At 37.8% G+C, this 22,841-nt stretch overlaps 1 protein-coding gene and 1 non-coding gene across 2 annotated transcripts in view; both read left to right on the top strand.

Annotated features, from left to right (window-relative positions):
- The first annotated feature begins 2,948 nt into the window (after nucleotides 1-2,948).
- Nucleotides 2,949-22,841, top strand: part of GTF2A1 (general transcription factor IIA subunit 1) — a 40,616-nt gene continuing 20,723 nt past the window's right edge. Inside the window, exons 1-5 of the mRNA XM_058567483.1 lie at nucleotides 2,949-3,398; nucleotides 7,825-7,926; nucleotides 16,412-16,613; nucleotides 18,590-18,654; nucleotides 22,216-22,291. Coding sequence (XP_058423466.1) covers nucleotides 3,369-3,398; nucleotides 7,825-7,926; nucleotides 16,412-16,613; nucleotides 18,590-18,654; nucleotides 22,216-22,291 — 475 coding nt within the window. The 5' untranslated portion in view covers nucleotides 2,949-3,368. The remainder of the gene's footprint in view (nucleotides 3,399-7,824; nucleotides 7,927-16,411; nucleotides 16,614-18,589; nucleotides 18,655-22,215; nucleotides 22,292-22,841) is intronic.
- Nucleotides 17,585-17,728, top strand: LOC131421341 (small nucleolar RNA SNORA79). Its single transcript, XR_009223814.1, has one exon. It is a non-coding gene; the product is annotated as a small nucleolar RNA SNORA79 (small nucleolar RNA).

The raw sequence follows: 22,841 nt of genomic DNA, 5'->3' as shown, positions 1-22,841 counted from the left end.
ATTAGGATTAGTAAGCTTGAGATATAAGATCTTTCCTCTTTACTTTTGTATCCTCCTAAAGTGTCCAATACTATTGAGCATATAAGGGCTGCAAGATCCTTAAATATGCCAGATAATTTGCCTGATTTATTCATTTTACTATTTAAGAACATGGAGGCTGAAGGGAAGTCATATGAGAGTTTAGTTTAAGCTAATTTCCAGAGCAGTCAGTCTTTTTAGATTTTCTTTTTTCTTGGCATTGTTGCTTAAATAGTCATTTGGACAATAAAACATTTAAATGTTTGGACATATAAGGTTTGATGTCATTTTGTTTATGGTAATATTAAAATTTATCCATTGAATTTTTCCTTTTCTTCTTTTGCTTGGCAATTATCCAGTGTTTTGGCAGAATATTAATATTAAAAGAAAGAAGTAACTCTTATTCTCCAATATAAAACATTTTGAAGTAAAAAAAAAAAGATTCATCACAAAGAGAACACTATTATGTATCTGTCTAAGTATACGGCTGTTACAAAGTATGAGTTCACAAACTAAAATTCCAGTATAAACGTTTCCTATATGGTATAAAGAGCCGCTAAAATTAGAAAAGTTCTTTAAGCTTTAGGGCACAAAGAAGAAAAAGTTCAGATAAAAACAATTTAAATATGTTGCTAAATTCAGTCTTACATGGGAGGAGTTTTCTGTTCACAAATTTTCACTTTTGTGAACCAAAGAGCTGTAGCCTCCAAACTATTCAGACCCACTCTTCTGGTGCAAGATCAGAGAATATCTCTTTCTGAAACTAAACTGGTTGGCACACGTATATTGTGATTGACAGCATATTATAGCTAACTGAAGGTTGGAAAACAATAAATTGGAATGGAATCCATGATACTTAGATGCCAGGCATACGGGGGGGGGGGGGGGGGGGGATCTGGGTAAATATTAACCAAGTGTTTAGGCATTGTTGCAATTTAGTGTGTAAAGAGAGAAGTGGACTCAGAGGAGCCTCCTGGGAGTCCGAAGGTCTTAAGGAGCCAGGACTGGGTTTTCTGCCTTTTTAATGCAGTAACTATATCCTATTGTTTCAAAGGTCAGACCCAATCAGGGCATATCTGTCATCAACCCCCTTAGGAATAATTGTGTGGAGAACAAATCTCATAGATTCTTTGCCATGTCCTGTCTGCAGTAGTCTTAATTTTAACGGATAGCAAAACATTTGATCATTTAGTTAAGAATACCCAGTGGTAAGGAAGAAAATAAGGTGGAAGGTGAGGGATTCCACGTGCACACAGTACATACAGGAGGTAACAAGAAGTCTTCTTAAAATAACAAGCAGTGAAATTTACCAGGAATGGTATTGTTTAGTAAAATTTTTCAGGCTCATAGTCACCTGAATATTAAATGAATTACAAATGTGGATGGAATCATAATGTTATATATCAAGAACACTATGATTTCCTGCGAATTTTTTTTTTCTTAAGTGCCCCCAAACAGGCAGCTGTGCAGGGAACTAAGAAGCGAGTGTTAAGAGGATGTTGTTCGATCAGATGGTGTTAAAAGAAATCTCAAGATTAACAGATATTTTCTATACCCATTCACAAACTATCCACAACTTCCCATTTTCTGAGTATTAACGGCCTGCTTTCATTAATCTCTTCCTTCAAGTCCTGGCGGATTGCACCTTTTCCTCTCTCTGGTAGGACGCCTTTGATATTCTTCACATCTGGTTTCAGTGGCATAGAACTTTTGACGTTTTGTTTTGCTTTGCCTTTTAGGATAAACTCCCTCACTTGTCCAGACCACCCATTCCATGTCTCTTGAAATTCCTAGGGACAAGAAAATTAGGTACTGTGACTTCTGCCTTCTAAACAGAGCATTCTCTGTTCTGCGTGAAATGTTGATATAAAGGCGGGATTTGGTGGAGCAGAGCAGGTCAAACGCCTATAGAATTGCACTCCAAGACCTGGACAGTTTCTGCCCGCTCTCTGGCAGCGAGGAGCCGTGTGAGTTGGTTGGCCAAGGTCAAGTATTTCAGATGTTAGTCACTACATGCTGGCTATGTGGAGACACAGAATTTTGGCAGTAGGTTAAAAAAACAGGGAAGGTTATCATGCTGTCATAACCCTGTGGTCGGTGTTTCGTTTTGCTTTTTTTGGCATTTCCACTACTATCAGAAATCATTTAAGTACGTGGGCTGGTAGGGGCCGAACCTTTGGGGAACTTAAATCCAAAGACTTTGTAGCTGTACTTGAGACAAACAACTCAGCCGGTTTTAGGGGTTATTAATTCTGGAATGTGTTAACAGTAGGCCCAAATCAGCATTCATCCCCTTTAGGAACACGTACACAACTTTGCAAGCGAAAGGCCAACCCTCGGCGGAAGGCGCGAACGCCTCAAAGCTCTCAGTCTAAGCCGAGATCACGCTCTGACGTGACTCCGCGTTTAAAACTCTGCCCTGAGTCCAAGCGCGCCAGGGGCCGGAAGCTGGTCCACGTGACTGGTCCTCCTCCGCGGCCATTCCTAACGAGGCAGCCCCCACCGCCCCTTCCACATTTCCTAGCTCCTCCAGCGTGGGACGGCGCAACAACGCCTGAGAGGAGGCGGTCCCAGCAAGCTTTGGACTCGAGTATCACCAAAACTCACGCCTTTCCCGGCAGTGGTTTGCAAGCTCCTCACCCCAAACGAGCCGCCGAACTTCCGCCTGCGTGCCAACCACGTGATCACGCGAGACTTGGGGAGGCAGCGGTCCGACTTCAGTACACCAGACCCCGGGCTCCGCCTGCCCAGCACCCTCCACGGCGCGTGACGACGCGACTCGCGGCGGCCACCGCCCCGGCGCGCCTGCGCACGCGGCTCTCGCGGTGTCTCGCGCTGAGCCCCGCCCACCTGTGCCCCCGCCCTTTCCGCCCCTCCCTCCCCCTCCGCCCTGTCTCTCGGCGGCAGCGGCGGCGGCGGTGGCTCGCGCAGCTCGTTGGCTCGCTATATAAAGGGGAGAAGCGGGCGGACCGGACGGCTGGAGCTGCAGCCGGTGGCGGCAGCGGCGGCGCGGGGAGCGGCGACCGGTGGTGGTTCCCTCCTGGGCGCGGGGTGGGGAGCGGGCAACGCCCCCCGGACCCCCCAAAGGGTCGTGGTTTTTTTTTTTTAAGGGCGATTCTCGAGGTTTTTAGCTCCGGGAGGACTGCCCCCCTCCTCCACCTCCCCCTCTCCTCTCACCGCTCCCCTCTACTCCTTCAGGATCCGATTTTGTTGAAAAATTTTTCCCCCCCATCTTGCGGTGGCTTGGGTCACCCTCTGGGTGTTTCGGTTTTTTCTTTTTCTTTTTTTTGGTTTTGTTTTTCTCTTGTTTTCTCGGGGTTGCTCCCCTCTTGTTTGTGTTGTGTGTGGAAATGGCGAACTCGGCAAATACAAACACCGTGGTAAGGACGTGGTGCGGTGGCCGGCGGGGGCTTCGTCCAGGCGGCAGCAACGGCCGGACCGGGCGGGGGCGGGGACGGCGGCGACTCCCGGCCTCGACTCTCCTCAGCCGCCCGCGCGGCCACCGCCGCCGCCGCTTCCCGCCTCGGGCGGAGCGGGCCGGGGCGCCGGGCGGCGGGCGCGGGGGGGCGCCGAGGGCTCGCGGCGGCGGCGGCGGCGGCGGCGGGAGGGCGGGGGTGCCGGCGGGGCCTGGGGCCGCGGAGGCGGTTGGGCCGGGGCGAGTGCGCGGCCCCGGCCCCAGACCCCGGCCGCCGGGGGGGAGGGCGGGAGGGGAGCCGCCGCTGCCCCCGAAGTGGGCCCGGCCGCGCCGGCTCGAGAAGGGCTCCCCGAGCCGCCTCCAAACAAAAACCGGGTCTGGGGAATTGGGCGAATCCCCAAGACCCACCGCGATCCACTTTCCTGCAGTGGAACGTTGATGGCTACTTCGGGGGGGAACTTGGGGTGTTTCTGGCTGTTGTGCTTAGGGAGCCTTCGCTGGGGCCATTTTATGTTTTTTTTTTTTTTAAAAAAGGACGAAGGTTGAAAAGCACTTATCTCGGTTCCTTCCGAATCGGTAAAATGGCGAAGGGGAAGCAAAACCCCCATCGTATCTTCGACTAGCAAAAGCACCAAAACAAACAAAAAAAAGCCTACAGTGGTCAAAGTGCCCCCGCTTTCGCCTTGCAATTTGCCTACTTCTCCCCGTTCGTCCCTTTTTGGTTACTTGCGATCACGTAGGTTTGCAAAAAGCAGTCACATAAAGAACCTTTTCAGTCACCAACGCAATGTGATCACTCGTCCACCCCACTCTCTTATTTTTATTGTGACAATAAAACACGTTTTTGCCCGGTCCCAAATGCCGCAGACCTGCCCGCGGCCGCCCGACTCCGTACCGTTGGCGACTCGGGTCGATCCATCATGGCTGCGGCCGCTTACCCGGCTTTTCAGTCCCTGAGCCTTGTGGTCCTCCTCCCTTTGGCTGCCCTGTTTATATAGAGCCATTGCCGCTCTCTAATATAGACTCTGCCAGGATGGGAAGGTGCTTTTCAGGCCTACGTCACCGCCTCTCCATTTAAACACCAGATCCGGCTTTAAATAGTGAGAGCTGCTGAGAGCGGGGCTGGGAGGTGCGTGCTCCCGACGCGAGAGGCAGGCGCGTGCAGAGCTCGATTTATTTCTAGGTCCTTTCCTTAGCCTGTCATGTTCGCACCCAACGGGGGCTGCTTTCAGAGCCCCAAGTTTTTGTTGTGGTGCAGCCGCTGGGATTTGCCGTCTTTGTTAGGGGAAAAGAGAATTGCTTTCCTTTTTAGTTTTATTTTTGTTTTTAGAGATAATTTTAGGTCAGATGTCTAATCGTTCTTGTATTACAAGATGCCTACATTATTGTCGGGAATGGAAAAAAAGTGCTTTCTACGTTAACTGTTAGCTGCAAAGGACTTGACTTTGGTAGTATTGTGTTCATCAAGTATTCAGGAAATGTGTTAGAATCTAGCTCCTAATATTTCATTATGTTTTCTTATAATAAATAGCGGAGACACGAAGCTGTTCAAAGAAGTAGATAAGTGCCTGAAGCTTCAACGTAGCACCTATATCCACAGTACATTTCTGTGTAGGGGAATTGTGAGTAATGAAAGTGAGGAGGCTTTAACTGCAAACTGGATTTTAAAAAATTAAAATTCTGAGCAGACAAGGTTTTTATTGAATTGGATATTAGTGTGATATCCAATAGAGAAATTAATCCAGTTTGTTTTCCAGTATTGCATGGGGGACTAACACTTTTGAAAGGAACCTTCTAATGAATCATTAGATAATGCTACTAATGGCCCTTGAAATTACCAGTTTTTAGGTTTGAAATATGTGTTTTTTGAAAACCATGACAAACCTCTTAAATGACTTTTTATTTCGTAAAAGGTAAAAACTTTGGCTCAAGGCAAGTTTAGCATTTTAAATAATAATTTGGAAATTGCGTATTTCAAATAGTGCCTGTGTACCCACATACTTCTAAAAACATCAGGATTTTAAGGGCTTTTCAACTTATGAACAATTCTCTTAAATTATTCTTTTTTTTTTTTTTTTTTTTTTTTGTGAGGCGATCAGCCCTGAGCTAACATCCGCCAATCCTCCTCTTTTTTTGCTGAGGAAGACGGCCCTGGGCTAACATCGGTGCCTATCTTCCTCCACTTTATATGGGACGCCGCCACAGCATGGCTTACCAAGCAGTGCGTCGGTGCGCGCCCGGGATCCGAACCAGCGAACCCCGGGCCGCCGCAGCGGAGCGCGCGCACTTAACCGCTTGCGCCACCGGGCCAGCCCCTTAAATTATTCTTTATGTGTATACTTCATGAAGAATACACATTTCCCTTCTTTCAACTGTAGTGCTTATGAATCCATGAAGTGCTCAAGTTTTGGGTTAATTAAGGCACAAAAGCAAAATCTTATTAAAGCAAGGTTGATACATTAAATAGGGAGTGCCAGAAGGAAAGCACATTTGTTACCTATAAATGTCTAGACCTCCAAGCAGAAGATTTTTAGGGGTGACTAATTTCAGAAACCCAAAGCAACATCTAGTTTGCTGAAAAAATAATTTATATCATCAATTTAAGTTTTATACTACCAATTAAAAGTTACACTGCCTCTTTTTAATGTCATTATTGGTTTTAAACAAAGCACTTTATAAATGTGTTTTGTAATTCAGTAGTTAAATTGCCATAGATAAGGTGATACCCATAGGCAGACTTTCCTCTTATATAGAATCAGAATATTAAAATAGAGACACTGTAGAGATGCACGTTTTACACACGAATAATTTTAAAGTTCACAGAAGCTGATTTGGCAAACTAAAAAAGCAAGTTAGTGAGTGGAGCAGCAGAGGTGAGAACCTAGATACATGAATTGTTTTTCTGGTTGTAATGAAAAAGAGCAAATAGTTTTTAATGGTTGAGGTACATTTTATGGAAGAATTCATTATTTGTATTTTTAACTAGGCAAGGACACATTTTCTTAGAGGGTTCCCTTGTGATAACAGTTTTGCTGATAGAGATGCTAATGAAACATTTATTTCTGTTTGAGGTTTGCCTATGAGAGCAAACCCTTAGTTTTATTGGATAACCAGTAACTTTTACCTTAAACAAGATAGAACACAAATAGTGACAAAGCTTATTAAAAGAAAAAGGCTGTTAACCTTAACTCTGTGATAATGGATAGGATTTATAGTGAGGCAACTCTAGTTTTATTATTCTAACATGTAAACTTCCGTTTGTCTGATGTGTTAAAAATAGGATGTGGGGTTGGGCAAATTGTTCTCTATCCCACCTTTTGCTTTTTAAAAAATACTTTATACTTTTGAAAGTGCTTTCACATGTATTTTCATTTTATCCTTCTGGCAACCTTCTAGAAGCAAGCTTCCCCTCACCCCCAAGTAATACCAACAATAATAGTAATAATAATAATAATTTAAAAAATAAACATTGAGGGGCTGGCCCGGTGGTGCAAACGGTTAAGTGCGCGCGCTCTGCTGCGGCGGCCCGGGGTTCGCTGGTTCGGATCCTGGGCGCACACTGACGCCCCGCTTGGCGAGCCGTGCTGTGGTGGCGTCCCATATAAAGTGGAGGAAGATGGGCATGGATGTTAGCCCAGGGCCAGTCTTCCTCAGCAAAAAAAAGAGGATTGGCAGATGTTAGCTCAGGGCTGATCTTCCTCACACACACACACAAAAAACATCGAGGCTGCTCAAGATTCTATTCCATAGCATCATTTGGGCAGTGGTAGAAGGAGAGAAATCCTGAGAGAGACATCAGTATGCCTTGTTCCTCTGGGACTTGAGGATCTGTTATTGTGAATATATGAACAGTTTTGTGGTATAGCTTAAGGATACAGACTGAGTAACAAAAACAAAAATGAGGTGATTTTTAGATTTGGATACTCATTAGGTTGCAGATTATTACCAGGCAGATGACTGCAGGACATAAGGTTCTCTAAAGTCTGAGACTTAGTGACGAGGTTATGAGATAGAATAGGATCAGACTAAGCAAGGAGTAATAGGAACTAGGCATAGCAACCCATAAAGCTATTACTGGATCACATTACAACATAGGAAATTATAACTGGAAATTGTATGGGCCTTGTATGTGTAAGGACCTTCTGCATATGAACTGCATTAAATAGTCTTAAAACTTCTGTTAAAATAGTCATCCAATAATCCATTTTAACTAAGGCAAATGAGGTTTATTAGGATGGCCATATTTTTAAAGTTATGTCTTCTAGAATAAGATTTAGATAACTTGGAAAAATGACTATTGTATTACATTTAATTTCTTTTGAATTTGTGAAAATGTGTTTTTTAATATGTGAAAAATGATCATTTTCAACAGTCTTATTTTTCCTTTAAAGCCTAAATTATACAGATCTGTGATTGAAGATGTTATTAATGATGTAAGAGACATCTTTTTGGATGATGGAGTTGATGAACAAGTTCTGATGGAACTAAAAACTGTGAGTTTGCCTTTTTTTTTTCTTTTTGTCATATTTTTTTTTTTTTAAACATTCTCTTCAGCCAGAGACTAATTCATAACTTTTCCATAGTTTGAACATTTGACTTTGTGGCACGAGGCACTATAGTTAAGTGAAGGCTGCTGGTTTTAAATCCCACCTCTACCATCTGTTCTTCCTCTTACCTTAGACAAACTACTTAATATTTCAGTTTCCTTATATGTGAGATGGGAATTAGTAGTACTTACCTTATAGGTTTGTTTTGAGGATTACTGTAATAACTGTATAAAGTACTTAGTATAGTGCCTGGTAATAGCATTAGCTGTTGTTAATGGAGAGTTAACATTTTACATTTATGGTCAATTACTTGACATACCTGTACTTTTTTTTCCTTTTTCTTTTTTATGGTCTTAATGTAACTCTATTCTAAAAGGTGTTTATGTTGTGGAGATTGAATAAGTGCTTGATAAAAGAATTTCATGTTCTTGAATCCAGTTCTTTATGTGGGCCACTGTTGGGTTTATAATGTATTTTACTTTGGGAGCTGATTTTCTGTCTCTTGGATTGCTTTGGATTTGAGCAGAAATATTTAGCTATTTTTATTTAGCATTTATGTTTTCTTGGTGGTGTGATGACTCATGAAATCATGGAATATTTTTGCCTTATTGCTCAAAACAGTGGTTCTCAAAGTATGGTCCTTGGACTCCTGGGGTTTCCCTACAGCCGCTTTCAGGGGGTCCATGAGGTTGGCCAAATGCCCAAGTCTGAATAATCATGGTTTCAGTATGTCATATTTCCAGTAAAAGTTGTGTTTCATGGAAAAGCTGACCAGTTAAACTCGCAACTTAAATGCACAAGTGCTTTTCCTTGAGATAACTGTTCCATATGCCGCAGAAGTACTTTATGCATGCTTCCCGTTTTGATGCCCTTAATATTAAAAAAATGTTTACTTAAAGGTCAAGATGCGATCAGTGTTGATGTTAAGATATGCGATTGTTTGATATTCTGTAATGAAATGTGTTAACATTTGGAATATTTTCCAAATGACCAATACGTAATGTTGCAAAATTCCTTCAAAGTGAAAGATAAATTAATGGATTTTAATCTAAGAGTATGAAAAGTTCGTTGGAATAGGGTTTCAGATTCTATCTACATTGCAGCTTACTTTTAAGAAACTGTTACTTAAAATACTTTTTCCTTTCCCAACTACTTAGCTCCCAACTCTTCATATACTTCTTCCAAAACAACGAAGTGAATATAAAAGCAGATATGAGAATCCAGCTGTTTTCTTTTATGCCATTTCTCACTTAATTTTATTTGGAAAATAGGGTTATTTTCATTAAAGATTTTTATGTCAATATGTAATGGATATGTTGTTTTTTTGTAATGAATTAGTAAACATTTTTTAAAAATCTTAGTTAAAATTTCAAAAAAAGTCTCTGAGGTCATCAATAATTTCTGAAAGTGGCAAAGGATCCTAAGACCCAAAAGTTTTAGAACTGCTGGCTTAGCAATGGGGTATTGAGCTCCTTTAGAGCTATGTACAAATTAAGTAATCATAGTTAGCGAATGCTAAGGAACATTTGTTGTATTCTTATTTATCGATTCAGTGGAGGTGGGAGGCTGCCACTTAGCAACTTATTATTTTAAATAAAGCAAATCACACCTTTATTGTGGTGATAAAATATATCTTAGAGTGTTCAGGCATCTGTGGGCAACTTCTGTAGAGTTTTCATAAGAATCTGCCTTTGTGAAGAAGCAAAAATATATAGGTGTAAGTGAGATGAGGAAATATTTATTTACTTGAGAGACATATAATGGTTGCTAAAAGTAAAGAGTAAGTATCTAAAAATACAAGTGAAAGAATGCCAACTCTGAGACATGAGTTGGAAGAACAGCAATATAAAATGCTCAAACAGCATGAAGTATCTCAGGGATATGGGTAAGAAGAGAATAAGCTTCTTTTGATTCCTTAGTGTTACGTGAAGTGAATATTTTACAATTTATGTTACACTCTTATAATATCCTTGTAGTTCTGTGACCCTGTGTGAAATACCACATTTTTAGGTATAGAAAATTAGTCCCAAAGATTTTAATTTACCTTAGGTCAAACTAGTAGTCATTCCCGGTTGTTTGTTATCTACTCTTGTTTTTCACAAAAGTCTGGGGAATTGATTTTTCCTACTGGTCCCAGTGGAATCAAGGTGTTCTCTCCAAAGAGAATGAGCTGTCTTTGAGACCAAATAACTCCACCTGCATTTTTAGTACATTTGACTTTTTGAATATATATATTAGTATAATATATGTAATATAACATAAATTGTATATATGCTTTATAGGTTATGCACTAATTTTTTGTTTAATAGTTAATTTTTAATGACAAAAATTGTGACTTATTCAACTTTGAATCCCCAGCCCCTACCTCAATGCTTGGCATATGTGGTTGGCATTAAGTAAATATTTAAATAAAGTAGTTTAATAATAAATGTGGCTCCAGAATCTAACTGAACAAAGTAGTTTAATATTTTTGTTTTTTTAAATGGAGCATACTCTTCTATTTTGGGTTGGCTTTAAAAATAAAACCATTAGACTAAAATGAGTTTATGTTATTTTAATTCTCTGCACTAAATTTCTTCAGAATCTCCTTAGAATTTTCAGAATGTGCCCTAGTTTTAACAGTTTGACAGCAAGCCAGCACTATCCAACAGAACTTTTTGTGGTGATGAAAATGTTCTATATCTGTATTCTCCAGTATGGTAGTCACTAGCCACATTTGGCTACTAAGCATTTGAAATGTGGTTAGTGGAATTGAAGAACTGAATTTTTATTTATTTATTTATTTATTTATTTATTTATTTATTTTTTTAAGATTTTATTTATTTATTTTCCCCCCAAAGCCCCAGTAGATTGTTGTATGTCATAGCTGCACATCCTTCTAGTTGCTGTATGTGGGAGGCGGCCCCAGCATGGCCCGAGAAGCGGCGCGTCAGTGCATGCCCGGGATCCGAACCCGGGCCGCCAGCAGCGGAGCGCGCGCACTTAACCACTAAGCCATGGGGCCGGTCCTGAATTTTTATTTAAATATAATTAATTTCAATTTAAATCACCATGTGTGGTTAGTGGCTACTATATTGTATACCACAGGTTTAGACATTCTTGCTAATGAAAACTAACATTAACTTCATATTTTATGGTTTATAAAGGACTTTGCCATTAGCTCTTGCCCCTTCCTCCCCCTTTTTTGGCCATTTCACAAACTTTTATCAAAAGCTTCCATATGGCTGTGAAGGATACAATAGTAAATTAGATTATGAATTAAGATGACTAATGAGAGTACATGTAATTTGAAGTTTAACTAGATAATGCACGAAGGGAAGTGATTAAAAAAAAAATTCAACCTAATTCTCAAGGTTATCTCTTGAAATACAATGGGCCCATTTTAGTGTATGAACTACAGGAGATAGAAAAGACATATAAAACATAGTCTTGATTTTCATTAAATCTATATTTGAATGTAAATTGTGTTTTGAATTGGTGAGTAACTATGGGTGCGAATGCCAGTTTAGAAATCCTCTTCAAAATGAATGATAGAATTATCCTGATTTCTAAACTGTCAGAGCTACCCATATCCAAACAGCAAGAACTATGGAAGATATAAAACCTGGCCTCTCTTCTCAGTAAAACAAAGTGAGAAGAATTTCCTCATTTGGAGACAAATCTGAAACTCAGTTTATCTGCCTCTAGATGAGGTTTCTCAGTCTTGGCACTACTGACACTTTGGACCCATTAATTATTTATTTTAGAGGGCTGTCCTGTTCATTGTAGGATGTTAGCAGCATAACTGGCCTCTGCCCACTAGATGCCAGTAGCACCCCTCAGTTCTGACAATCAAAAATGTCTACAGACATTGTCAAATGTCCCTGGGGGGCAAAACCCATCCCCTGATTAAGAACCACTGTTTTAAATATACTCTAGTTTTATATAAGTACTCGGACCATAAATTGAACAGTAATCTCTTCTACTTCATTTGCCCTTTGGGAAAGTTCTACTCCTCAACATCAGTTCTAGGGAGCCCAGAAATGCAGTTGTCTTATGTTTTACCCAGGAGCTAGAGATTTTGTGAAAGTAGGAAAATCATTTAGAATTTCTAGTCCAGCATACTGCTAGGAAGCAGTAGATCTAATCACATTTTATAGGTTGGAAAATAGACTCAGAGGGAATATGCTTTGACAAGGTCATTTAGCAAGTGGTAGAGATTTGAATCTAAGCCTTTTGTCTCCAGATGATATGTATAATATTTACCGGTAAAAAGGAAAGTCCCAGAGTTGTGACTAGACCTGCTCTGATAGCAGCAGCACAGTTTAGAGATTAGAAATTTGGACCAGAGCTAGGCTTAGGGTGAGGCAAGAGAGGTGCCTAGGGTGTAAAATTTAAAGGACATTCACTCTTCACTCAGGGTCAAGCCCTCACTGGGAACCCTAGAGTCAGACTGCCTGGATTGTATCTGGGTTTTGCCTGCTATTAGTTAGTGACATTGGGTAAGTTACCCAGCTTCTTGTTCCTCGGGTTCTTTTTCTGTAAAAAGGAGATAATAATGTCTGTCTTATAGGATTTTTGTGCAAAACAAGTCTGTACATTTAAAGTACTTACAAAGTGCACAGTAAGAATTCATTATTAGTCTAGTAAACATGATGTTCAGATTTACATCTGAATCATTTGGGGAATAGAAAATGAGTTTTCTCCATGTCTAATTTCAGAGATTCAAAGATTGCTGAAGTAGGACTGCCAGAAATAATAGCTACTGTGTTGGGGGAAAAAGAGTGTACTATAAAAATGAGGAGGAAAAACAGTTCTTATTTTCTAAGCAAAATAAATAGATAACAATTCAGTATTCTTGGTTGTCTTCAGTAGTATTAATATGATTACTGTTGCCAAAACAGTATTACATTGTCTATTTTAAACAGTTGATATTTAAAAAATAGAATATTTTGATAAATAAAATTTTATAAAGAATGAAATTGGAGAAAAACAAAACACTCAACTAATATGAACTTGACGTTATTTGATATTAGAAGCTTAATGCTAAATATTTGTATGGTACTATTTTTGTATTTTTTATATTACCTAGAACAGTATTTGGTACTTAGTAAATATGGATTCTCAATGGACTACTACTCCAATACCCCCCTCCCACCCCCCCCACCCCCATAAAGCAATAGGAAATATATGGGCCATGTTTACCTGTCGTAATGACTAGCGGGCACCTTTAGCAATTAGTAGGCTAGAGCCAGGAATGTTGCATTTCCTGTACTCTTCCTATGGTACTACTGTACCATAAAGAATTGTCCTGCCCAAAATGTTGGTAGCGTCCTTATAGAGCGATACTACGCTAGAAAACAACAGTTTGTTTTCCCTTCTCTTCTTTGAAATTAATATTAAATGTCTGGTAAGTTCTTAGTCATTTTGTTAGCTCCTGAATAAGACATCATCTCTGTCCCAAAGGAGTTCATACTTTAACAGATAGGGTACACTTAGTGTGAAAAGTATAACAATAGAAATATCTCTTAAGATATGGAGGCAGTGAGTAATTTATTTGAGGCTATGTGACTTTGACATTTGCATTCTTCTGGAAATTGTAAGGCAAGCCTGCCATATAAGGAGTAGTTTACTAAGGTTCAGATAGGAGATATGTATGCTCTATTCAGGGAACTGCAGGTGGTTTGGCATCTTTAAAAAATAGAGTGCAAGTTATAGTAAAAGTTGAAGTAACACATACTGAGTTAAGGAGCTTGGTCTTTAGAGTGACGAAGATTTTCTGGGGTGCTAGTTAAAATGCAGAATTTTAGACTTCTGCTCCAGAGAGTCTGACTTGATAGGGATACAGTCTGACATTTTCTTTTTAATTCAGTTGCATTTACAAAAAAAAAATCCAAATTGGCTTTTAACAACCCACTAATGGGTTGTAGTCTGCAGTTTGAAAAGCGTTGGTTTAGACTTGAAAGCAGTGCTTCTCACTTTAGCGTGCTTCACAGTAACCTGGACAGGTTAGTAAAACAGATTCCTGGCTCCACCCCCAGAGTTGCTGATTCAGTATGTCTGGGGTAGGGCCTGAGAATTAATATGTCTAACAAGTTCCTATGAAATGCTGATGCTTTTCGCCCTGGGACCACATTTTGAGGACCACTGATTTATAGAAGATAGATTGGAAGGACAAGTCTCCACTAGAATGTAGGCTGTGTAAGGACGGGGATTTTTCGTCAGATTTCTTCACTATGTGTTCTCAATGCCTCTAACAATGTCTAGCATGTAGGAGATACTCAATAATTATTTGTGGGCTGTATGACTTGATGCAGGGAGCTCAATGAGCTCAGTCATTACACTTTGCAGTAGTACTAGTGGGAGGAAAGGATTTGTACTGGGGCCATAATAGTAGGAATAGATTGGTACAATGCTTCAGAAGGGAAATTGACAATAATGATGGGGTGTTGGGATGGATTCTGACTTATAGGTCATTGGCTTGGGATGCTAGGTGAGTAGTGGTAACCAGCACTTGGCAGCACATAATATATGTTCGTTAATATTTGCCATTACCGTGGAAGCTTCGTTGAAGTGGTGGGTCACATTGCAATGGGTAGACCAATTGGAGGTGATAAAACTAAAGCATTAAATGTAGGAAATTATGGTTTAAAGAACTTTTTTAAAGTATTTAATATTACTTTTTTTTGTTGATTTTTGGCTCACAGGAAGCTAGGTTTTACTTTTTTGGGACAGGAAAAAGAAGTTTAGAAAGTTCAGGTGATAGCAGACTGTTTGGGAGCCTTACTATATAATACAGTAGTCAGAATGTGTTTTATTCAACATGTAAGTGTTTATTTTGTACTGTGTGCTATGCTAGGTGCCCACTTTACAGAGATGAACCAGACACAACTTGGGCTCTGAAAAAGTAGTCCTTTGTTACCCTAGGAAGAACTCTAGCTGTTTTTAGTCTGGGATTTGCAGAGACTTAGATTTATTAGCTGGAAGTGAGTTTAGAAGTAATGTAATTCAACTTGTTCCCTTTTTAGTTGAGGAGAATGCCCAAGAAGGATAAATGATTTGTCCACAAAGCTGATTAGTGGCCAAACCAAGACTAACTGGGTTCCTGACTTCTGGTGTAAGGCTCTATTAAGCAGTTAATACCACCACCACCATAATAATAATAACTAACATTTATTGATCACTGACTTTATGTTAGACTCTGATAAATGTTTTACATGGATTTCTTGTTTAGTCCTCAGAACAACCCATGAGATGCATATTGTTACTCTGTCTGTAAGAACAGTCTTCAGGCAATTCTAAATACAGAAACTGCTAGGGCATTGGCTACTCTGGGAAATTGACCTTTAGTTTATTTTTACAGTAAGCCATTTGTTATGTGCTGGAATTGTTATTAGTATGGAGATATAGTACAAATCTAGAATTTCTGGAACAGTTGGAAGTGTCAGTAGGTTGTAAAAATCCCTGTGTTTATAGCAAAGGGAGCTTTTTGAAGGATCTGATAGAAACCCCAGGTGAGTTAGGTAGTGTCCCAAGAGTATATCCTAGGGGAGAAAACAAAGTATAGGTCCTTGGGTACAAAATGACTGAATTAAATTTCATTTGTATGTTTAAGGAACGGTTTGTTACTTTCCTGGGTATTTCTTATAAGGGTTGAGGCTCTCTAGATTGAACACTAAGCCTCGTGGAGAGGAAATTTGTTAGGAAGAAGGATGGAAGAGTTGTAAATGTTTTCTTTCCTTCTTCCTTTTGCCCACTTCTCATTTGTTTTCTCACTATCACAGAAGCTGTCCTAGGGTGAGATGAGAAAATAGAAGTGGCTAAGCAGAAAAGGGCTATCAATCTTTGTCATAATGGAAGAGGGAGGGGAATTTCAAGAAGTATAGAGAGTTGAGAATACCTCTAAAAGCATTGAGCATTGCTTTCTTTTTCCTTATGTAGGAGTAAACAGATGGAGTGTTGGGCTTTTCTAACTTGAGCACTGCCTCCTCTATAATGTTTCTCAGTGTTCAAATCAGGGAAAGATGAATTTATGTTTTTTATGTTATTTAAAAGTTAGAAAATATTGTATTAAGGAAAGATTTCCATAAAAATAGTTAATAATGGATTTGATATTAAATAGGATAACCTTTGATTACCAAAACATTTCTTGTATGAAACTCTGCCTGGTAACCAAGGAATTACTGTAGAAAGTTTGTTGAAGATATAAAAAAAAAAGAAATTCTTCATTACTCTTAAGGTAGCAACAGTGAGATTTGATATTTTAAAAATTAGTTGTCATTATTGCATACACTTGGGTAAGAATTAGAGATGGTTGATTTTTGTGGTTTTAACAGTTTTGAAAATGTAAGAATTTTATAAGCAGACTAATAAACAAAATACGTTTTGTCCATGTGTCCAGAGTTATCTGTCCTGACTTTCACTTAGAAATCTTTAATGTTCTTTGCCTTAGTTATGGGAGAATAAACTAATGCAATCTAGGGCAGTAGATGGATTTCATTCAGAAGAGCAGCAGCTTTTATTGCAAGTTCAACAGCAGCATCAACCCCAGCAGCAGCAGCACCACCACCACCACCACCAGCAAGCTCAACCGCAGCAGACAGTGCCTCAGCAAGCACAGACCCAGCAGGTCCTTATTCCTGCCTCACAGCAAGGTGAGACTGGAGGTTTTTTCCTACTTACGACTTGGAAATGAAATTTGTCATTTTCAAAGAAAAGAAATACCCTGGGTTTCTCCTTTCTGTTGGCTGAGGGGGGGTATGTGTGTGTGTATTTATATATAAATTTGTATAGTAGTGATAAATAAGTCACTAATTGAAAGTCTAAGATGATATTCAGATAAGTAGATTAATACTTTCTTTTGAGAAGGCTATATTATGGTGGATTTCCTAAAATAAGTCAAATCTATAAAGGTTTATTTACTAAGGGTTTCATTATTTTCTGTGATAAAATTATCTCATTTCTTTATGAAATTGATTTGTTCCTTCAAAGGCATATTTGAGTTTAGTTTTTATAAATATATCTTAAACGCTAGAGGATTTTTATAACTATACCTTGGCAATCTGAAATTTTAGTTCCCTAGTAATTTATTAAATTGACTGAATTAGATTTCTTTTAAGTGAAGAGTGGATATATAACATATCTTAATTTATATTACTGGCTTAAAGATAAGAAAAAACAAGCATTTGTATACTCTGTCCATAGTGCTTTGTGCTGTGCAAGTCCTTTTTTAATTTTGTTTCATTGAAACTTTACAAAGGCTTTGTGAAGTAGCTCTTAGAGCATTTCACAGCTGACGAAAATCTGGGCCCTGAAAAGGCTAAGATGCTTGATCTATTACATGTAGTTTTTTCTGTCGTGACAAACGTCTGTTCAGTTACAAATCTTCCTGGGCATTCAAGTTTTGTAAATCTTGTTATCGGAGAGGAGAATATAGGTAAATGAAAAGTTTATTTTAAGGTAACTGTTGACCCATTTGCCTCATCTGAGAGTATTATATAAGACTTGATAGTGATGCGCAGTAGAAATGTCTATTCAGGTTATTTTACTGTTTATATTCAATAAGACTTTTAATTGATTTTATTCTATACCTTGCATCAAATAATTTTATCCTTTTAGTCTGTTTTGATGACTGTTCCTCCTATTGCCTTCAGGCCTGGCACTAGGGTTTTAGGTCATCATAAATTAAAATTTGATTTTCTTCACTCAGAGAATATTAGGATAATGGGATTATCTGTTTATTCTCTGAAGTTTGCGGAATCAAACACCTAGTTCCTTTTACACTTAAGTAACATTGCTGTTATTTCTGTTGTGTATTTTTTAAAAAGTTGTTGGAAGTAACTTAAGATTCTGGCAGTTGTCAATTGAGAGCAAAGGGGTATGTAGGTTAAAAAAAACTATAACTCGTTTAGCTCACTCTTAATGGGTTAATAACTGGTTCCAACAGTAGTATCATTATATCAATAAAACAGTTAATGCTTAATTAGCAAGACAAGACTAAATTACATTTGAAATTTTCCAGTTTAAGAATGCACAGAAATGTATATGTTTAGGTGTTATGCATCTCACTGCTTTGTGTTCCCAAGTTCCCTTGTGTCCTTGTATTGTTACTCAAATCTTTTTTTTAATTTTAATTTTAATTTATTTATTTATTTATTTTGAGGAAGATTGGCCCTGAGCTAACATCTGTTGCCAGTCTTCCTCCTTTTTTCCCTTTTTCTCCCCAAAGCCCCAGTAGATAGTTGTGTGTTATATTTGTAGGTCCTTCCACTTGCTCTCTGGGGGATGCCGCCCCAGCATGGCTTCATGAGCCATGTGTAGGTCCACGCCCAGGATCCGAACTGGCGAACCCCAGGCTGCCGAAGCGGAGCATGGGAACTAAACCGCTACACCACTGGGCCAGCCTCAATCTTTTTTTTTTTAATTGATGTTTTCTGGTATAAGGTGGGTTATCATAGCTGTTACTTACCACAGAAGTGTATAACATTCTGAGATATCAAATGATTGAGTGCATTTGAATGCAGAAAATGTGGAAAATATGAAAAAGGTTTTGGCATTGTATAGTAGCCTTATGGTTATTAAATAGCCTTATGGTTCCTTGTTTGCATGTTTGCTTGTGTTTTTTTTATAGCTGCAGCACCTCAAGTTATTGTTCCTGATTCTAAGCTGATACAACATATGAATGCATCAAACATGGTGAGACTCAGAACATGGCACTTTGGCTCTACTTATTCTAACCTAAATTGTGATTATGCCTAGACATATTGTATATTAACAACTTGAAGTTTATTCAAGACTTGAGCAAATGGCTATTTTATTTGGTTTCCTAAATATTGGATTTAGCAGCAGATTTAAAGTTTAGCTTGATACTTAGACATTGAGCTTCATAAAATTATGCAATTTTATGTTGAAAATACCAAAAGAATGATACTTTGTGGGAGCTATGTTACCCCCTGCTATTTTTGGAAAACAGGTTTAGAGGACCTACCAAATATATTATGCCAAGTATAATTCTGTTTTGGAAGATCCATTAATTGCAAGAAGTCAGGAAGGCTAAGAATTATGAGCTTTTTAAAAATAAAAAATGAACTGTTTGGATAGTTCAAGATAACTGTTTTTAAGATCAAACATTTAAAAATTTTTGCTCTGATTTAACCATAGCATAGCCTAATAAGTTTTATTGCAGTATGTAAATTGCTACTTTAAAATGCATTTTAACGAGTTTTAATTCATTATATATTAGACTTTTGATAGCCACTGATGTCAAATAGATATGATATATATGATATGATATGACAGATATGATACCAAACTGATATGATACACTAAGGGATATCCACTGAACTTCCTAAGTCCTCAAATTTTCAAATTTCACTTAGGGCATATAATATTTCCCATCAAACATAGTGTAGTATAGCTGTAAAATTGAAAGAACCCCTTCAGACCCTTAGAAAATATTTACCTATATCCTTACAGTTTTTTTTTTTTTTATAAAACATTAAAACGAAGTCTGATTAGAATGGCTTTTCTTTGTTCTGTTTAAAATATGTAGACTGTTAGTGGTGTCTCAGCTGTGCCATTTCATTCTTAAATTCAGCTAAATCTTTTATTTAAAGGTAAGAATCATTATTTTTAAAATGATCTCTTAGCCTAAAGATCTCTTAGCAATCTCTCTTAGCAATGAGATTTTTTTTCAGATTTATATTTTTTCTTAATCAAAAAGCAATATTTTAAAAAATTACTTCTGTTTGGTGAGTAATGAGTAGTGAACCTCAAAGCTCATTTGTGATTTATAAGCGAGGTAGGAAGCAGGACTCACGTACTAGACAAATGACTTCTTTATATATACCAGCCTTACAAATTCATAACTTGACAAAATTGCAAATTTCTACGTGGTAGTAGAATTGGCACTTTTTAAATTCACAAAATATCAAGGATCTCTATTTGTACTTCCAGTTCAAGTTACTGGAATTGGTTCCTTTGTGTGAAAATCACAAAATTCCATGCCTATCATTTCTCATGAAGATTTTTGTTATTCAAAAAAATTCCATTTCAAGTTTAAGGCCCCAAATTTCTTTTTAACCTCCACCCTTAAAAATATAAAAGTCTCACTGTAGAATCCATATTGCAGTTGGTACTGTTGAGACTGTTTCCTAGGGAATAACTTGGTGTCATTTTAAAACAGAAAGTTTAGCAGAATAACTTGCAGTAGGCCCATCTAATTTCAAAGAATTTTAAGTATTGTGGGAGAGAATTTTGAATTAAAAATGTATTTAAAGATGGGCAAAATTGATGGCCCATTTGTTACTGATTTGGTACGTCTTCTTGAGTCTAAGGAACATGTATATTTAAACAGATCATAGGTCAGAAACTTCAATCAATAAAATGAAGTAGTATTTATGTGTATTTCAGCATTTTACTTGATGTTTTCACTCAGTGTTTGCTCCATGTATTTTATATGTTTTGAAACATAATCAGTATAGGCTCTTTACAAATAAAAGTTTTTTGGGTTTTTGTTTGCATTATCATTGCTCATTCAAAGATAACCATTAAAAACAGTTTTGATTTTTTTAGTAGCTCTGTATGCTTTGGAAATGAACATATTGAAAAATTGTGTGATTTCATAAGAATGTGGGATAGTGATAATATGTTAGGTAGAAGGCTATTTCAGGGCACTTATAAAACAGGACCTTATATCAAACCAGTTTTGCAGGTTCTCTTTACAATTGCTCTAGTGCATTATTCATGTTAGGGCTATTTCATAAAATACAAGAAGTAATTTTCAGTAGACATTAATAAAAGATGGTTTGTATGTGGTATATCACTTAACAAATATTTATTGATAGCAACTTGAATGTGCACAGGTGTGCAAGTGGTTGTTATGTCTTGTATGCTATATATATAGAAGCCACTATGTCAGTTTTCCAATAGAGGGAGATGTATTAATCTTATAAAATATGAATTATAGGCACTTAATAGTCCTAAATAATATAGTAAGTGGCTGTCAATATGTTCCTTAAACTTAGATTATCTTTCATTTGCCTATATAGACAAGATAAGATTTATTTTAAATTGGGTAGTTGAGGACCCAACTACCCAATTTAAAATAAAGAGAACCTGGTGGGCTGTAGCTGGATTCTGGGGACATATTGGAAATTTCAGGCTTAAGATGTAGAAATTTCTTAGGCCTGTTGAGTGGCAATAACAAATATCTTTTCTTGGAAAGCTATACCTAGAGCCTAGACTAGGTAGTAGTTGTATTTCATTAATCCACCTGAGTATAATTCTCCAAGTTTTGTTGACTTCTCTGGCATTAGCATCTGCAAAACATAGATATGTTTATCTCTCGATGCTTATTCAAATAGAGGTGTTTCTAAAAATGTATAGGTTAGATTGAGTATATGAAGGCTTGGTACCTTAAAAAAGATGGAAGGCGGGGGGCGGGAACTACCTATATATAGTTATAGTGAGATACAAGGAAATACTTGGAGCACAGGATTAAAAAACAGAATATGGTGTAATTCTTTTGGAGGAAAAGGAAGAAGTCTCCAGAAGCAGTAAATCAAGAATTTACCCTGGATTTAAAGAAATTCAGAGTATAATCTCATGTATATTTTTGCAACTAAAATGACAGACACTAACTCTATTTTAAAATCTAGAAGTTACAGTTTGTGACTTAAGATTTTGAGATTTTTTTTGTGTGTAAATAAAACTTTATTAATTGTGTTTCACCTAGATATAATGCCAGTATTATCACCTTATAGCATCTTAGAAGAAGTGCCAGCTATACTCCAAATACAATCTTCTGATAAAAGCTTTTCTACAGAGACCTTTTGATTCTAGTATAAATTTAAAATATTAAGATTTCTAAAATGGAGATACTTACACTTTTGCCTCAAGTATATTAATTGACAGCAAGGAATTGGGAGTAAGGAAACAGTGTATGAAAGGAAAGAATGGAATGGATATTTCATATATTGTACGGCATTGTTAATGTGGGTGAGATTTCATTAGAGCACATTCTCCAGGACAAAAAAACCTAACCTATTTAATTGCTTGAAATAATTAGGTAGGGCGATTAGCCTAGGTGATCTTAATTGTACCATTTTATAAAATGGGATTTAGTCTTCTTGTTAGAACTTTTCATTTTAGTATAGACTAAACGATAAACTTCAAATACTGTTAAAATATGCCAGAGATAAACTGAGGTGCTGTTATGCACATATGTGGTTTTGATTTTTTTCTTTGTTTTTTCAGAGTGCCGCTGCTACAGCTGCTACCTTGGCTCTCCCTGCAGGTGTGACTCCTGTTCAGCAGATATTAACAAATTCAGGTAGTTAGGAATAATAGAACCACTATTTATATAACTTCGAAAATTGTACCATCTAGCCTTTGTTATGTCTTCATTGAAAAATAGAAAATCTTCATATTTCTTTTACTGTTTGGCATAGGTTATTAAAATAAGATTATTTGAGGACTATAGCACGTTAAAATGTAATCATCATTGAGGATGCAGTAGAGAAGATGAGAATTTTACTTGAGCTTTTGATCTGTGAATGAGAATTCTCTTATTGAATTAAGTATGATTATATAGAAATGCTTATTTACTGAGTTTTTTCTAAATGCATTTAACCTGCCAAATAAACTGAATTTGCACTAATTTGTGATGTTGAACTAAACTCTATAGTATCTTAAGAGCAAGTTGATTGCATTCTATTTTACACAGTATCTCTGCATAGACTGACAAAATTTACTCATGATTTTGGCATATTAATGTTTGAAGAGTTTATTTACATGGATTTTAAGTATTTTTTCTGTAATCTTAATTATATAATTCCTTGTTATTTTGTTAATTTCTAAATTTGCAAAGAACAAACTAGGGG

Source organism: Diceros bicornis, chromosome 24, assembly GCF_020826845.1.
Source record: "Diceros bicornis minor isolate mBicDic1 chromosome 24, mDicBic1.mat.cur, whole genome shotgun sequence".
Taxonomy (NCBI): domain Eukaryota; kingdom Metazoa; phylum Chordata; class Mammalia; order Perissodactyla; family Rhinocerotidae; genus Diceros; species Diceros bicornis.
Note: the sequence above shows the minus strand (reverse complement) of the source record. Positions and strands in the feature narration are given on the sequence as shown.